The following is an 18,516-nucleotide window of genomic DNA, read 5'->3' as shown; positions in this document are numbered from 1 at the left end:
TTAGGCATATTACTTACCTCCATTTCATTTAACTCTCTTGCTGTAATTTTGTCCTGTTCTTTCATTTGGAACATATTCCTCTGAATCCTCATTTTGCCTAACTCTCTGGGTCTGCTTCTATGTGTTAGGAAAGTCAGCTACATCTCTCTTGGAAGTAGTGGCCTCATGAAGAGTTCCTGTAGTGCCCTGCCGTACAATGTCCCCTGCTCACCAGAACTTGGTGCTTCAAGGGTATCTTCTATTATGTTGTGTGTGCCCTAGTGTTATGGCTGAGTCTTTTTTGCCTTCAGTCTAGTCATCTCCAATTGCTCTTTTTGCCTGTTTTGGGCAGGGTTGGGTCCCTGTGTTGTTAGTGGGCTGGGCTGGGGCCACCTTGGACTTGAGTTGAGTCAGACCAGGTTTTGCCAGAGATGCAGTAGCACCAAACTGTAGGGTGCTTCCCCTGTCTTGTCCCCCGTAAAGTTTTCATTGATGGGTAGGACCAGCAGTCAGAGAAGATGTCTGCCCCTAACCCAGTGCTGGTGCCACAGTCAGACTGGTGTGTGTAGTTATCTTCCCCTCTCCCCAGGGTAGGAGTCACCTTGGGGTGGTGCTGGCCCCTGTTGGGGCTGTTTACATACTGCCAGGCTGTGGCACTGCTTTGGTTGGGCTCCAGTCAAGAGTGTATTGAAGGGGGCAGGTCTACAAAAGAAGCATGGGTGGGGCACACTGTTAACAAATTAGGTAGAGAGTGTTGTCCCACAGGTATACAAATGCCTAAGCTAGGGGGTGGGGGAAGGAATTGGTGTCTGCCAGCTCTTTTGTTCTTGAAGTCTCCTAAAGACCCCTGCCCCTCTAGCACATGGTCTGAGATTAGTAAACAAATGTCCCTTCCATAAATCCCAGATGTTTTTCAAACTGCTGCTTCTATGCTGTATCTCCCTGGGGCTGTTTGTTGTGTTGTCCTTTTAAGGGTGGGGAGTCATTTTCCTATTGCCTTCCAGGCCCTCCCAGAGTGGAGCCTATTGACTTTTAAAGTTTCAATCCTTACATCCTACTGATTGTAAGAATTACTGAAATTAGGCCCTTCTGGTTCCCAAAGTCAAATTACAAAGATTCCTCTTCCTATGCAGGCTCCCTGTACCTGGGATGCCTGGTGTGAGGGTCTGTTACTCTTTGCTTTCCATGCCCAGGCATCCCTCCCTCCCATGGACAGTTCTCAAGGTCATTTAGCTCTTGACCACGTCTCTACCCTTCCTACCCTCTTCAATATGGCCTCTGCTCTACATTTAGTTGTGGGGACTCTGTTCTGCCAGTCCTCAGGTTGTTTTCTGGATTATTTACACTAATGTGTGTGTTATCTAGTTGTATCTGTGGGATCAGGTGAGCCTAGGGTCTTCCTACTATGCCATCTTACCCAGAAATCTTCAGTGTTTACTTAATTCAACATTTTCCTTACTGATTTATTGAAGGGTGGTACTTCCTTGATAAGGAATCGTCAGGAAAAATGGTTAAGCACTTTGCTACTTCTAAAACAAGACTGCACTAACTATCCTTATGCAATACCAGTATTTTATTGGGCTTTTATGTCTATGAATAGATTCTCAAAGCTGGCATTGCTGGGGCAAAGGACAGGTTTGCATATTTGATATTTTAGAAAATATTAAGGGATTACTTTTAAAATGCTATAGTAAGTCTTCTGCCTTCCAGCAAGGTAGGAAAGGGTTTCTTGTCCTAAATCTGAAGAATCACCAGATGTAATCAAACTTAATCAAACCTTTGCTTATCTGTTCATATATGTATTTATCATTTGGATTTTTCTTTTTAAAACAATTTTCCTGTTCATAACCTTGCCAATTTTCTATGGTGGTGTTTTGTCTTTCTTATCAGTTTTTGGAGTTGCTGATATTAAGGACATTAATCTTTGCCCACTATATGAACTGCAAATATTTTTTCTCTAGTCATTAGTTTGATTTTTAACTTTGGTGGCATTAGTTCTACAAGCACTCTAGATTGTATATGGTCACATATATCTATATTTATCTTTTTAAATTTTTTCCTTACCTTTTAAAACAAAAATGGACTTCAGAAGGATTACTATCGAGGCTTCATATCCAAGAACACACTGTTTTCTATTCATTTGGACTGTGTTCTTTGATAAATCTGTGTTCTAAATTTCCCCCACAAAGATGTTATTGTTTGCTTGTGAAATTTATTTCTATGAATTTAATATTCCAATAACTAATTCAAATGTGTTTTTTTTACCTTTTTTACTTTTTATTTTTTTACCATTTCCACCTAGTTGTTCCAGTGGAGAAAAAAGATACTGATTTATCTATATTGATTTTCTATACCTGCCATACTAGATTCTTCTATTAATTCTAATATTTTAAATATTATCTCCTGGATTTTAAAAAAATATGTACATTTTATCTGCAAATGAAGATAAGATTTGTTTTTCAAGACTTATTTTGGAGTTTGCATTAATTCATTAGCTATAATGGTACAGCTGTACAGTTATACACTACCCAATGAAGTGGCAAAAAGAATCTATAATGTGCTCCTACTTTCAAAGAAAGTTTTCCAGCCTTCATATATAACGGTTGCAGTGGGTTTTGGTAATTAATTGCTACCATGTTTAAGGACTTCCATTCACTTCCTGTTCTACTTACAGGATTTTAGCTTTTAATTCATTGAGGCAATGGGATATATCACACAAGTCCTTGATGTTGACCATTTATGTATTCCTGGAATAAATCTTAGATGGTAATGCTAGCCTGCTGGACTTTATTGAATAGCACTTTATTTATAATATTTGTAGCTATTGTTATATATGAAATTCATCTATAATTTTACCTGCCCTACCATTATCAGGATTTGGTTAAGCTTATGGTAGCTTTATCAGACTTACTTTGGAGTTTTCCATCTTTTGCATGATTGATAATTTCTTAAATAAAATAAGAATGATCTCATCTTTGAAAGTAGGTACAACCCATGGGAACTCCAAGTCCATGTGAGGGCAGGCTTGTGCTGACTCATTTACAGTAAAGCTTATTCTTTTTCTATCCATCTGGAGTCAATGTCAAGATTGAAGTTTTCCTCATCACATCCTTCTGAGGATGGACTTTATCCTTTTTTCATTGAAGCACAGACTCCATGTGTCCTATGTTATGTGGGGGTCTCTGTTCTGGCACCTCATGTTCACAGCCTCTTCTTCTACACTGGTTATAGCTCTTAAAATGGCAAGTTTTAGGTGACAAGGATATGCAAATGCCTGGAGGGTAGCCACTGGCATTAGTGTCCATCTCATGTTCCACACTCAAATCACACATCAGTTTTTGGCCTTGAGAATATTCCTTAATCTTTTGCATGTTCTGCTAAGCATTTACAATGTTTTAATATTTTAGATGTCACTTTTACTTGTTTCATAGAGACATGATTCTCAGCCACCTTTTAGGGCCACCTTGTATGTGTTTCCTATTATCAATATACTATCTGAGTTTGTGTTTAAGCTTTATTGTATTTTCTATGTCTTTTGATAAGAAAATTCAACCTGTACACATTTAATGTATCAAAATTAGACTTGGTCTTCTTTCCAGTTTTTTTGTAAGTCACTGCTATTTCATCTTTTAACTTTTTCTTGTCTTTTCTGACCTGGTCAAACTGTTGCTGATTTCTTTCTCCCCATTGTTAATTTGGACATTCTACACTGCTTTTCTAATCCCACGGTTCAATTCCCAACTGTCAGAAATCAATCTATCTTTTTTATTATCGCATTAATATGAAATAATTATAAGCTCCTCTCTCTCCCACATAAATCTGCTTGCTCACCCATCCCTCACACCCCCACCCATCCACAAATTTCATAGCATGCTTCTATCACCCCACGCTCCATGGGTGTCATACCCCTTCCTAAATCCTGCTTTTGCTGAGATTGTTTACACATTTAGTTTCTTGAACGATAATTATTTCTTTTTTTTCCCTCAAAATTCTTATTTGGCATCTTTTTAAAAATCATCTTTCATTTGGATCTAATACCTACTTCTTTTCTTTCCTTGTCAGCTTCTCTGATCTACCTTTCCTTTTCTATTTTTCTGATACACTTGGGATTAGCATACTTGGGAGTAGTTTGCTCAGATAAATATCACAGGTTGCATACTCTCTTAAACCTTCTCTATCCAAAATGCGTTTTTAACACGGACATGGCAATTCTGGCTGCATACAGATTCTTTCCTCTTAACGGTCTATACAAATATTGTTTCACTGCCTTCTATGTTCCAATATTATAGATGAATCATCTGATGCAGTGTATTTATCTTGTTTTCACATGTTATTTAAACTTGTTCAGAGGCTTAAAAAAATTTTTTTTTAATGTTTGCAACCAAGGAAGGTCACCAGCGTATGTCTAGGAATGTCATCTTTTTTTTTTTTTTTTTTTTTTTTTCCATTTCATCACCCTGAGATTTAGTGACTCTTTTTGGTCTACTGATTTATGTTTTTCCTCAATTGAGGAACATTTTCCTATGTCATTTATTATTGCTTTTCTTCTATCCATTCTCTTTTTCCTCCAGGGGCTAATATATTAGTCACATTGAAGTGTCTAGTCTCTTTTGCTTTTTCCCCCTCATGATTTTTGCCATTTCCCTGATTGTTCTCCCCCCACTTGATCTCCTGTATAAATCATTCTTTTTTGGGGCACCTGGGTGGCTCAGTTGGTTGAGCATCAGGCTCTGGCTCAGGTTGTGATCTCACGGTTCATGGGTTCAAGCCCCATGTCAGGCTCTGTGCTGAAAGGTCAGAGCCTGGAGCCTGCTTTGGATTCTGTGTCTCCCTCTCTCTCTGCCCACCTCCTGCTCACATTCTGTCTCTCTCTCTCAAAAATAAATAAACATTTAAAAAATTAAAAAAATAATTCTTTCTCAACATCAGCCACGCCCTTTTTCAGTCCTTTTTTTGAAAATTTTAGCCAAAGTGTCAGAAAATTTGTTTTGTGCCTCAATTGCCAGTGCTTGAGACATTTAAAAAACAAAACAAAACAAAACAAAACCCTGCTATGTCTTCCATCAATTGTACTTGATTGGGAGACTCTCGTACTGATTCATCTTGGATTTCTGAGTTTCATCTTCAGTTTCTGCGTCCCTTTTATGAGAATAATTTTTCTTTGCTTGTTCATGACTACATGTTTGCTTTTTGTTTGTCCTTTATGTTTTCCTGAGCAATGATAAATGAGGAGTAGTAAGGGGCACTGAGGTTTTTGTGGTAAGTGACTTAACAACCCATGGCCCCTCTGATGGGCATCAAGGAGGGAGCTGCCCCATGTCAAGACTCTTATGGGCTGGTGGAATCCATTTCAAACCCCCTGTACCTGGAAGTAATACAACTTCTAGCAAGGCTCCTCTTCTGGCTCATCAAAGTCAGTGGCATTCTTCTGGCTCTCTCTGGACTACAAGTGACTACAGTGGGCAGGTATAACTTCTTCACCGGGTCAGGCCCAGGCAACAGAGGACCCAAATCTCTGAAATAAGTCCAAATAAATGGACAAGTCTTTTCCAGCCCAGGCTTGTAACAATATGAAAAAGTCCTCCAGACACTCGGGGGATCCCTGGAGAAACTGAAACACAGCCAAGTGTGTCCTAAAGGTCCAATGTGCAGCCTGACCTGGCTGTCGTATTAGCAGAGTGAGCAGTGACAGGCACCCACACATCCATCTCTAAGCTTCACCTGCATTTTCAGAGTTTCATTCCAAAGGAAAGAATGAAATCCATATCAAAGTGTTTTTTTTTTAAAAGTAGGCAACTAGTAATAAATACCTGAAATATGTCCAAATAGATAATCAAATTATATATAAGCACAATTAATCACTTTAGTAACTTTGCATTTGCTATGAAAAAGACAGATGGTATGATCTCTTTAAAAGATCATAATTCATAATTAAATATGCACCCGGATCCATTTGGATTATTATTTGCTTAGTGGGGAAACTTATATGCTTTTCAAACCTACTAAGAGCCACTAGAACAAGATTTAGCAAATTGTTATGTGATTATATGTAAGTACTATATTCCCACTAATTTTCCTACTAGAGTTCCTGATTTCAATACTCATGGGATCAATACCTCATTTTAAACATAATTTGTTAATTATTAAAGTCTAACATTCTACTTCTGAAAAACAGTAATCCCAAAGTGGTAAATTTTTGTGAAAAATGTGATAAATGAAAATATATGTAACTTGTAACTATGGGTTATTCTGGTATAGGGAAGAACTACGTCAGGAACTAAAAGAGGGGTTTAGAAAAATTAAATTAGCTTACATGCTCATTGGCTATTTTAGTGTAAGCTAGAGGGTTTAGTGCCAAGATTTCACTTCAAAGAAATGTAACAGTTTAATAGTATCAGAGGCAGGGGAAAGCTATAGCCACCCTTCTCAGTGGATGGCACAAGCTTGTGTTGGTGAACTGAGCCTTGACAATAGCCGGACAGGGGAGGAACTTGCCAGGGTCATGCTGTTGGCCATACAAAAGGGCTTTCTGCAGAACCCAACTACTTGGAAGAACTGCCCATAAGAATCATCTAGAAATGCGTCCAGTCTCGGACTTTCTATAAATCCCAGGCAGTCAGCACTGCAACCCATGGAAGGGTGGGCCCCCACTTGCCATTCCTGGCCGGGGGATGCACTCACTGTTGCTGTGGTGCCTCACTCTGCAGCCCCCACATGGACAGGGCACCCTGGGACCCTTCCTCTGGCTCTCATCTTTGCAGTACATTACACAATGTGTGAGTGTTTACAAGTTGAAACTCACCTTCTTTTTTAAGAGGGAAGGTAAGACTTGTTAAGAGTGCAATAAACTCTCCATAAACATTCTTGTCAAATTACTTGAAACAACTTGGAAATAATGCATGCAGAAAACAAAATATCTCTTTCTCCTTATAATTTTTTTAAATAAGTGTTTTTCAATCTTTTTTTTAAATCACCCCCTCCTCCCCAACCAGGAGTCATTTTAGATATTTTCTTCCCAATCACCACCCCATATGGAATTTTAATATCAAAGACATATATATATATATATACATATATATATATATATATATATATATATATATATATGCATCTATATCTATATCTATCTATCTATCTATCTATCTATATACACATGTCATGTACCTATCTCTGCTCTATAAATAGAAAAATTAAGAATTTTTGGCCTCTCTAAGAACCAATTTTTACCTCTTTAGAGGTGTTTTCACCCCTGTCGAAAATGCATATTCTATAGATATATCTGGTTTGATGTCACCATGGCAGAGTTTAAGTAACATTTTCAGGAATGCAGGTTATATGAGTTCTTTAAGCATCACATTCCATCACTTCTTCTCCAAATTTTCATTTTGTAATAATACCTATGGAATTTAATATGTACTGTAACAAACCCTCTTGTCCTCATGAATATTACCAATAATGGAGTTCAGATTTAAAAATTAAAAGAGTTGTTTTAAGAAACAGTATTACATTTGTTTCCAGGAAATATTTTTTTCGGGTGAAAAGTAGGAGAAATTAATTTAAAATGCTTGTTTTCTTTTTCTTTTTATTTTTTTTATTTTTTTTATTTTTTTATTTTTTAATATATGAAATTTACTGTCAATAAAATGCTTGTTTTCTAAAAGAAGTTGTAATTGGATTTGTGAGACTAGCAGATAAAACAGGAAGATGACTGCCAAATTTCTGAAGCTAAGGAGAAAAATAACCACGTGGAAAATGACATGCATAATATAAATGCGACAATAGAAATCGTTTTGCCCTTTTAATTCGATGAATAATGTATGACCATTTATAGGTGACAAATTATAAATGAGCTGATAGTACCGTACAGGTCTGAGAAGATAAAATGGTAGAGATACCACCCACATATAGGAAAGATATTTGAAATATATCATCCAAGATTTCTGTTGTGGTCTCTATTTCATACTTTCAAAGAAACATAATGGATATTATGAGAAAATGAAGGCAAATTTGTCACAAAAGAAGATTATAGGACAAAAATCATGAGAAATTCAATTCAGGTAACCTATTCTCCTAAATGAAATACAGATTAAATAACACCAAAATAAAGGATTATTTGCATCATTCTACAGGTGTCTGTAAATCACCTGCTCTTAGTCTACAGTGTTCTTTCAGTATTCTACATAATTAAAGAGCAAACTTTTGAAAAGTCACTGAATAGTAGAAAATGTCATTATTATATGATTTTTCACCTAAAAGGGTACTTACTGTCCACGTCCATTGGCAAAAAGTACCACAAAAGTTATTGCCAGCAGAAAGTTATTTAATGAAGTTTTCCAAAAAGGAAATTAAACTTCATGATAATCTGAAATCATAACTGCTTTTATGGCAATGAGTTACTTTCTTAATTTGGTCATTTCTTGTGATTAATGAGCTGAAATATGAGTGTCAGATTTTGTTGGAACTAAAACAAATGGCTCTTTCATTTAATGTCATTTTAACAAATATCATAAAGCCAGATGTCCTCAGAGGGACACAGAATTACTTTTCTAGAAAGTGTGAGTCCACACTTTACAAAAGCCTTTCTGCTTCAAGCACACGGCTGTCATAGGAAAACAGAAAACCGAAGAGATATCCCGGAGTTCTAAACAAGGCAAATGTCTCTCCTGAACAAAAATGCAACAGAGACTTCACTGCTCACTTCATTGTGCTTGCTCTCCCATCAGTTGGTGACTTTCTTAAGAGAGGAATTTTGTTAAAATTGTTAATCTTCTATGCATAACATTGTGCTGATAAATTTCTGTTAATGGTACAGCCTAATGGATACGCAGATATGTTTATGTATTTTTACATAACGAGGAAAGTATTGTTCAAGTTTTATTACTTGACGAGAATATCCAATTTAAAATATAATTACGTTCATTATAAAAATGTGATTTTACGTATAATATGTATTGTGTTCGGTCAGAATTAAAAATGAAAACTCTTACAGAAGAGAGTAAATTTACCTTTTTATGTTTATACATAGCCTAACAAAGAAAGAGACTTTTTTCCTATTTCTTAACTAATTTTAAATTTAGGCTAACTGGTCCAAAATGGCAAAACTGGTATCCAGCTATAGAATGGAAGCTGAGGAGCTTAATGTATGCTTAAAAGATATTTTGTAGACTGCAAGTTGACTTTCATGGGTACAATGGTTCATTTTGGATTTTGGAAATTATCCTGGATTATATGGGAACTTGAGAAATTATTTCTCTGAAAGCTCAGGGCCTTTTCTGATCTATTTTAAAAACAAACTTTCCAACACATTACATAACGCTATTGCCTTAAATACTGGATCACTATAAGTCCATAAACTTGAATTTCTGTTATTATAGCTATTTTAAGAATCAAATGGGATAATGAATTCCTTTAAAACAGCAACATAATAGAATCTCCCTGAAACTAGCAGCTATTATTGTTGTTAGTATATTTAAATTTAACACATAAAGATGTCAGTTGATATACTGTCTGTTTCTATAGCTTAAATGAAGACTGAGCCCACTGATTATTTTTGTACAGTTTTGTTTTGTTTTGTTTTTCTCAGAACACTACCATTCTGAGCCCACACTCACTTTTGTACAATAATGGTAGAGTTGAGTAGTTGAGACGATGTGTGGCCTGAAAAGCCTACAGTGTTTACTATCTGGCTCTTCAAGAAAAAGTTTGCTGACCCGGACTTAAAGCTCCAACTGTCCTTGTAAACTTTTTAAAAAGAGAGTATTTTATTAAAAAAGAAAGTAATTTTGATTAAAATAACTTATGAACACTCATTTGAAACAAATGACTTTGATTCATGTAGAGGTTTCTGATATAAGAAGAGATACTACAATTTGAATAAAGGCCAAACATGCTTTGGGGAAGTTCAGATACCCAAAATCAGTCAGTAGAAGTGGAACAAATTCTGAATGCCTTAAGTTCAAGAATAAAGCAATGTCCACATGGTTTTAAAGTGAACTAAGTCACCACTACCTAGTTTACCAAAATCAAATTTATTTTCAGTGGTTTGGGAAGGGGGCAACAATTTGTAGACACATAACAAACAGATTCTGCTGTAGAATCCTACCCGGCTGGGTTTTTTATTTATTTAAAAAAAATTTTTTAATACTATATACAAAAAGCAAATGACAAGGATTTACCAACTAGACCTGGGCTCTCCCAATGCACTTAAATAGTATCAGTGAACTCTATATTAAATTATTTGAAATTTTGTTGGCATTTCATGATCATAAATTAGCCAACACACATAAATACATTAGGGAAGAGATCAAATTTATATGTGGAAAAATTAGGTAAAATTTACCAGAGGATTTTGTTCTATTCCTATGTTCCCAGTGGATGGCCTTGGTGTTTATCCTACGGGGCTGATTTAGTGACCAAGTTCCAACCCTGGGCTACACAAGAAATGTTAATGTAATCTCCAATATCCAGGACTTCTTCACCAGCAGATACAACTCACTCCAGAATGATTAGCATAGTCCCAATCACCAGTAGCCATTTCTGTTCGGATTCCCAGGCGTTTTGTCATCAGCCTTTTAACCTCTGGTTCTAAGACTATTGTGTAGTTCTTCCACCTCACCTATCTTCCTACCTCTCTCCAGCCAGAGCCTTTAATTAACCTTTGGGTCTCATTCTATGTTAAGCAATTTCTTCTACATTGTCTTATCCCCTTTCACTGAATTCACTGAATCTGCTTCCTATGTTCTTGCCTCAGCTGGTTCTGTTACAAATGTATGGCTTTCTCCACAGCCCTTTCCAGAAGAGGATGCTCATGCTCCAATATCCCATACAGCCCATGTAGGATAGCATATGGATGACGAAGAGATGCCCAATCCATTACCCTTCAACACTCCTTTGAGGTGTATTCCAACAGGTTAAGATGTCCTCTCACCTGACTCTCCCTGTGGCTGCTGTCCATTAATTTCTCCATCAGTCCCTTCTACATGCCCCTGCCTACACTCCTTCCCCAAGAACTGGCCTCACACTGAATGACTTCAATGTCATTGTGAAGATTCAGCTGACACCTTAGTTTGAGAGCTCCCTGCCATCTTGCCTTAACTCCATCATTATGTTTGAGCCACTCATATCCATATAACACTCCATATTTTGTATTTAGTCTTCCAGGATTATTATGAAATCCTGAATCTTGGATCCCACTCTATGATCACAACCATACCTTCGGGCTCTCTCAGTTCCACCAGCCTGAAAAAATTCCAAAGCTGGCTCAGGCTGAGTGTTGCCTTTCTCCCCTTTATGCAAGACCTTAAAAAGGGAAACATCTGTCTATATTGGCATCATTATGAATTTGTAGCCTCAAAATTCAGCTGGGTCTTCAGCACTGCAATTGATGTATCTTTAATTTACTTTTCTTTTTTTTTTTTTTTGCAATCTCCACAGTATCCACTTCCTCTTTCTTTCCTCCATGACCTTCCCATTTTATAGTCTTGTTATAAGGCTGGACATAGACCTTGCTTCCTACTTCAGACAGAAGTCACTTTGTTGGGATTCCTTCAATGTTTGATCCTTGTGTTACAAATTCACCTGCAAATATTATTGTTGGTCCATGTTTCCCTGTGTTTTTAATGACAATCCAATCTTTGTGTGCTGGATATGCAGCAAAATTGTACCAATTTTTAAGGTGTCAGGCTGGATATCATTTCTTCATGCGCCTCTGTCATTGGTACTCCACAGCATAAAACAGTTACTGCTTACTGTCTATATTTCTTGCTAAACTGTAAGCTCCATATTCCACACAGCAATTAGGCAGCATCAAACCACAGTGAAAGTTTAATACAAATGATATTTTGTTACAGGCAACAAACCTCCATGAAGAGGGAAATTCATAAGTGACTCCTTAAATGTTTCTCAATACCCAAACAGATATTACCATTCAATAAGTATATGCCATCAATTCTTTTTCTGAAAAGTTTACGTGTGGGGGGGATTGAATTTGTATTAACAAAATCCATTTTTAAATGTTCTGGGAGAATTCTGGATATCTTAGAGAACTCAACTATACGGCAAATTGATTTTTTACATGGAAAATTCTTTTATAATAAAAATAATCGAATTACTATTTTTCTGCTTCTTAACTTTACTTTTTCATATACTGGATTTCTTGAAGTGTAGTTCAGGTGTATATAAATACCTCACTTAAAAAGACACATGGATTCTAAAGAGTTATACGTCAATCAATTTTTCCATAAATAGGTAATCATTCAACTCTGAGATGTATTTTAGAAATAATTTGTCATAATAAAAAAGTAGCCTGTGGACATCATTAAAATGTATTAAAATATTAACAAAGTTACTCAGTCAATAAGAAGTACTATTCCAGGGGCAGCTGAGTGGCTCAGTCGGTTAAGTGGCCGACTTCAGCTCAGGTCATGATCTTGCACTTCGGTGAGTTCGAGCCCCGCATCGGGCTTTTCGCTAACAGCTCAGAGCCTGGAGCCTGCTTTGAATTCTGTGTCTTCCTCTCTCTCTGTCCCTCTCCTGCCTGCGCTCTGTCTCTCTCTCACAAATAAATAAATATTAAAAAAAAGAAAAGAAGTACTATTCCAAAACTCTAGTGTAGTATGTAGTGTGCTAGAAAATGCTTATTTAATCACTAAACCTACCTGCTCCTGGCTTGACATCATTAGTGCAGGTGGGGACTCCTCAGTTTCTACAAAAGTTATCTGTGTTACCAGAATTTCCCTCCTGCCCTCTCCTAGGTATTGTTGAGCTGACTTGCTTATTTATAGTCTTCTGAATCTGTGCTTGCTTACGCTTAGTAGGGAACAGACTAACACAACTTGAGAAAGGGAGTGACAATGAGAGGTGGATATGAAAACAGCAAGTTCCAGAGAGTAAGACGCAGGGCAAAGGGGTTACCTCGGCAATGTGAAACTGTAGGCAAGATTACTCGGTCTGAGGGCAACACAAAATGAGCCAGGCAGCATGGTGACCAAAGAAACACTTACGAAGAACACAGTGAATCAGCTTTGGCCAAAGTCAAGTAATTCACAAATGGCTTTTCCTTTTCGGATTTATAAAAAGTGCTATCTGAGGTTCACCTTTACCTTGAAAAGTCATCTGTGTCCAAGTGAGCCACTTACCTCTGCGAGATAGAACTCGTCGTACTGCCTCCTGAAGCTTTCCCCTTTGTGGTAGTTGCTGGCAGCAACTATCACATCCACCGTCACCATGCTCAGAATGAACATGTGGAAAACTGATGACCGCATCATTTGCTGAGGAGGCAAAACAGATAAACTCTTAACAAGGAAAGCAACCGCTCTAGGAAGTCGCCGCAGTTTTATAGATTAGAAAATTGAGGCTCAGTGAAGTTAAATAACTTTCCCACTGTCACACAGCATTGCAGGTGGTGCCGTGATGTGGACCCAAGTCTACTGCCTACACTGAGATGAAATAATTAGGCATTCAAAGCTAATGACTGTTATGATAATGACTGCCATGAATTGAACGCTTACTATGTTCCAGGCCATACTAGAAGCGTGTTATTTACTTTATCTCTTTTAATCTCCACCATAGCCCTACACAGCAGGATATATTACTCGCTTTTCCCAGTGATTGAAGACAGAAAAAGTCATTTGTCCAAGATCACACAGCAAGTACACAGTAGAAGTGGGCTCCCTATCCAACCAAGTCTATGTAAAGTCCATTCTGGGACCCACTGCCCCCAGTGGGGTAGATGATATATGAAAGGAGAGAGTACAGGCCAAAGGCCTTGGGCAGCAAAAAAGTAGAGAGAAGCTGGCCTGTGGAAAGGACCTGAGTGCAAAACAACAACCACTAAATCCCATCCCTTGGTGCCAAATGCCAGAGATGAGCACCACCATGTGTTAAGGCCTTGTTGCTTCCTGGCATGTTAGGGACACAGATCCTTACATTCGACCCAACTTGAAAAGTCTTCAATCTTTGCAACTAAAAGAACCTAACCAGAGCAGAGCCTGGAGATGGGAAAGGAGAAACAGGACTCAGGACTGCCTCCTCTGAGTACTGTGAGTCCAGCTGCTATCTTATGCATCCATATATGTGACCGTACACGGCCTTTGTCACCCTATGCTTGTCTATAAGGACATGGGCTCCCAGCCAAACTGCACACAGTGGAACTTCCACCACTTACAAGTTCTGTTGCCATTGGCAAGTTAGCTAAGCCTCTCTGTGCCTCAGTTTTCTTATTAGTCAAGTGGAGATAACAGTGGCCAGTCCAAAGGTTGTTACCGTTTTAAAGGAGTCAATGTCGATAAAGTGCTTAGAGCAAGTGCTAGCATATTATGAGTGTTCCATAAAGACTTGCAATAAAAATAAATGCAGTTCTGTGAATCAGGCATTTTTCTGTCCAGGAATGGGAAATTAATTGTCCAAAGTCAAAGAATTAACTATGTTGTGTATTTGACTGAGTCCAGGACCAAGAAAGATAAATAAGAGTGATAAGATCTATTAATTTGAGAGATGTCAGAGCCAAGGGAAATGCAGATATTTCATAAGGTTTTGTGTCCCCATGACTTTGGAGGCATTCTTACATCCATGTGACTTTGACTTTATCTTATAGGTAATACAAAATCAAATTCCAGAACTGACAACCAACATATGTAAGTGCACATCAATTTGCTTGCAGGAACTCCTGACCTTCATAACACAGATAAGCAAATCACTTGGCAAGTTTCTATTCTCACCAGTATTTTTATTGTTATTTTGTCTTTCTTGAATTGTGAGACTTAAATTCCATAACTATTATTCCTTTTCTATATTCTTTTCAACATAATGTTCTATTAAAAACATTTCAACGGATTTCTACTTTATCCGCATGACAGAAAAGCCACAACTCTCTCTTTCTATTTTCCTTAGCTATGGATTTGTGACTTAAGTAAACTGTTATTACTGAAAGATCCAAACAAAGCTTTTAGCCATGGCTGTCAAAAAACTTTTAAATTGGTTTTGTAACTGTCACAGCTTCACTTTGGTGCTGTCATTATAATTAGGCTGTTTTTTGTCTGAGTGTCTACGTGTCCCTGTTGGTACAGAGTCATTAAAATAATCACTTACAATGGATTTTGATACACTATAATCACCATTGCTTAGCTGACTTTCTCCAAAGTAATGACTTTCAAATATTAAATAAGAATTAAGGTGATCTGTATGTGCGGTAGCTAAATCTGAGTATTAGAACCAGCGGCTCTAGCTTTGAAGTGAGGGCTGGTGACATGGTCCACTTCAGCTCAATTCAATCCAACCAGCGTTTGAAACTGGCTGTCACTTTCCTTAATGCAGAGGCCCGGAAACATCACATTTAGACTCAATGCTTATATCTATAGGACACTCCAAATTTATACTCTTCATTTTTTTTCTTTTTTTAAAAAATATTTATTTTGGAGAGGAAGAGCACAAGTGGGGAAGAGGCAGAGAGAGAGGGGACAGAGGATCTGAAGCAGGCTCTGCACCGACAGCAGAGAGCCCGACACAGGGCTTGAACCCACAGACTGCAAGATCATGACCTGAGTCAAAGTCGGACACTTAACTACTGAGCCACCCAGGCACCCCAATTTTTTATTTTCTTATAAAAATCAACATAAAGGGAAATGTTAAAGTTGAGTCAGAATCACAACATATTATGTAACTTGAGATTTTTCAGAATTATTTAATATGGATGTGGATATATATACATATATAAACACACATACATGTGTGTATATGTTTCTATACATGTGTGTATATATTTTTATATATAATAAAAGACTCTTTGGATCCTGCATACACATTCAATTTTTTAAGGTTCTCTTCAATTGCAATGTCACCTTGGTTTATATTTTAAAAAATCATACAGGTTTTCCATATATTCTTAGCTTGGCTTTGATCCAAGAAATACAATTTCTGTATGCAACAATTGGAATTACCAAAATACAAGTAAGAGACTATAGCAAAACCATCCCCAAGGCAGCAGTATCTGGCAGTAACACTCAGGAGTCTTACTACCCAGACTGGGTCCCTGAACCAGAGGCTTCCTGGGAGCGTATTAGAAATGCAGGTTCTCAGGCCCCATCGCAGACCTGCTGAATCAGAATCTGCATTTTTAACAAGGTCACCAATGATTAATGTGTGTATCGAAGTGTGAGAGGTTCTGTTGTAGAGGATCTCCTTGAGCAGCAGTTTAAACTGGGTGACCTATAATTTTTTTTTTTTTTTTTTTTTTTTTTTACAAATTTACAATTTCATGACTCTAAAAAGTCTATAATCACTGATTAGAATAGAACACATACTGGCTGGAACATTATGGTAATATGTTAGGATACACCATCACATCCCCTCTCTCCAACCCCAAGATCAAAAACCAACTAAACCAGGTTCATGAAGACAAAAGTATGTGTTGACTTTTCAACCATTTGTGGGGAGTATTATGAAGACACCATCACAGACTCATAAAGTCTAGGAATGCAAGTGGTGTCTAGAGTCTGGAAAAGACAAGAAAGTGCTTTCTTCTTTGTATCTCCAGAAGTAATGCAGCCTTCCTGACACCTTCATTCTAGCCAGCTGAAATGTACTTTGGAGTTCTGACCTAGAGAACTGTAAATAATGTGTTGGTTTAAGTCAATAAATTTGTGGTTATTTGTTACAGCAGAATAGGAATCTAATGCAAATATTGTTCATGACTTTGACATACACCAGTTCAAATTGTCTCCTATGGAATCTGATTGTAAAGAACACCAGTGCTACAAAACTCTACTGCACCAAGGAGTTGTACCCAAGGAGATATGCCAGTAGGGGTCTCTGTAAAATTCATTACTACAGATTTAAACTCATCATGGCAATCAAAGTTTACGTTTTGTTTGTAACGCGTTTCAGAAACACGGAATGAGACAATGGGTCTGCAGCAATGATACTGAGTCACGCCTCAAGTGGGAGGACAAGAAAGGTCACCTTATATTATTAGTTCTGAGTCCTACCGTGAAAGGAATGTTCTCAAGAGACTGAAGTCTACCTCGAATATGAATAGGGATCCGCACTCAACCAACAAGATGTATCAACAAGGGCTACCATTTGGGTGCTTGGTTAGTGGCAAGTTTTGGTGCAAGCATATTGCACACCTCAATGCACTGCATGTAAAAATTTCATTTAATCCACAACCCTGTGCAGTAGGTGTTTCATTATCCCCTTTCACATACGGAGAAAAGATAAGGGAAAGATAAGTAGGCTTCCACATTCCTAGAGGTAGAAGGTAGTCTCAGATGTTTTGAGCCCAAAGTAGGTGTTCTCTTGCCTTCTAACAGGCAGTCACAATGCCTCTGACGCGGCTCTACATACTCCAGAAGAAAGAACAGCAGCTCCCCTGCTAAGTGTTTGTGATTAAATAGAGGGAACAAGTTTGCGAACCTTATATTTGAAAGCTGAAGATGATCTGTTCCTTACAGAAGGGTGTAAGATCGCCAGTGTGGGAAAAAATGTCGGTTTTGCAGACAGGCTGAGCTGAGTTTGCATCTCAGCTCTGTGCATGAGTAAACCTCTCTGTGACTCAGTTTTCTTACATGAGAAATAGATGTCAGAGCACCTACATCTCCAGGTTATAACATGACTATAAGAGAGACTATTTAGTATAGAGTCTAGCCTGAAGCAGGCATCTTGCACTCAGGATTCTTGTTATTTGTAACTGTATTTGAAAACACTGGAAGGATCTAAAGGTAGAGATACAATTAACCGCTTGTGGTGAAAGTGAGAAGGTACAACATGAGAAATCAAGTGGGGGAGAGAACTAATCTTGAGAGGAAACATGGATGTGTATAGACTTTCGAAAAGGTCTTATGCTATCCCAGTTTTTGGCGTGACTACTTCATAGGAGCTATTTCTATTAATTTGTTCAGGAATTTTGTTTATAAAATAGTGCCATAAAGATTCTGAAGACTGTGCAGGCAAACATCCAACAAATCAAACTGTGGCCTTTGAGGCCGCAATAAGGATAAATTAGGATAATGAATAGTACAGCTCAGAAATCAAATCTTTCTTTAAATTGCTGCTTGAGAGAATAAAATATACTACTTGGTAAACACATTTCAGGCACTGAACATTGCATCAGCCATGTACTAAAAACTGTGTTTTAATTAGATTTCAAAGTAAACATATTTGGAGAACAATGCAATTACCAGATGAAATTCTCAGAAACCATCCTGCATATGCAGCCATGAGCATACGAACAAGAACATAATGTAAAAGACCAAGTGCATAATAAATCTCTCCTTGCGTGTGGTACGTTTTTTGCTTCCTGTATTTAGAAGACATCTGGATATATGTTACTTCTATCATCAGTATACAAAATAATGCTGTCTGATATAAAGAATTTGTATTAAAAAAGCAAATATATTTATATCAAGACTGAAAACAGACCCAGCAGATGTCCTTAGAAACTCTGCCTTTCCCATCTGCCTGCCCCTGGCATGTCCCTGGAGAGCCAGATGATAGAAGGAAATCCACCAGTGACTTCTCTCAAGGGTACTAAACATCTGTGAT

The 18,516-nt window shown here is 37.6% G+C and overlaps 1 protein-coding gene across 7 annotated transcripts in view; it reads right to left on the bottom strand.

The window, feature by feature from the left end:
- NALCN (sodium leak channel, non-selective) overlaps window positions 1–18,516 on the bottom strand; it is a 324,113-nt gene that overhangs the window by 167,220 nt on the left and 138,377 nt on the right. For all 7 annotated transcript variants that reach the window (XM_060636745.3, XM_078432139.2, XM_060636746.3 and 4 more), the window contains one exon: window positions 13,116–13,247. In XM_060636745.3, the coding sequence (XP_060492728.1) occupies window positions 13,116–13,247 (132 nt within the window). The remainder of the gene's footprint in view (window positions 1–13,115; window positions 13,248–18,516) is intronic.

Source organism: Panthera onca, chromosome A1 (genome assembly GCF_046562875.1).
Source record: "Panthera onca isolate mPanOnc1 chromosome A1, mPanOnc1 haplotype 2, whole genome shotgun sequence".
Classification (NCBI taxonomy): domain Eukaryota; kingdom Metazoa; phylum Chordata; class Mammalia; order Carnivora; family Felidae; genus Panthera; species Panthera onca.
The sequence above is the reverse complement of the archived record's forward strand: the minus strand, read 5'-3'. Positions and strand labels throughout refer to the sequence as shown.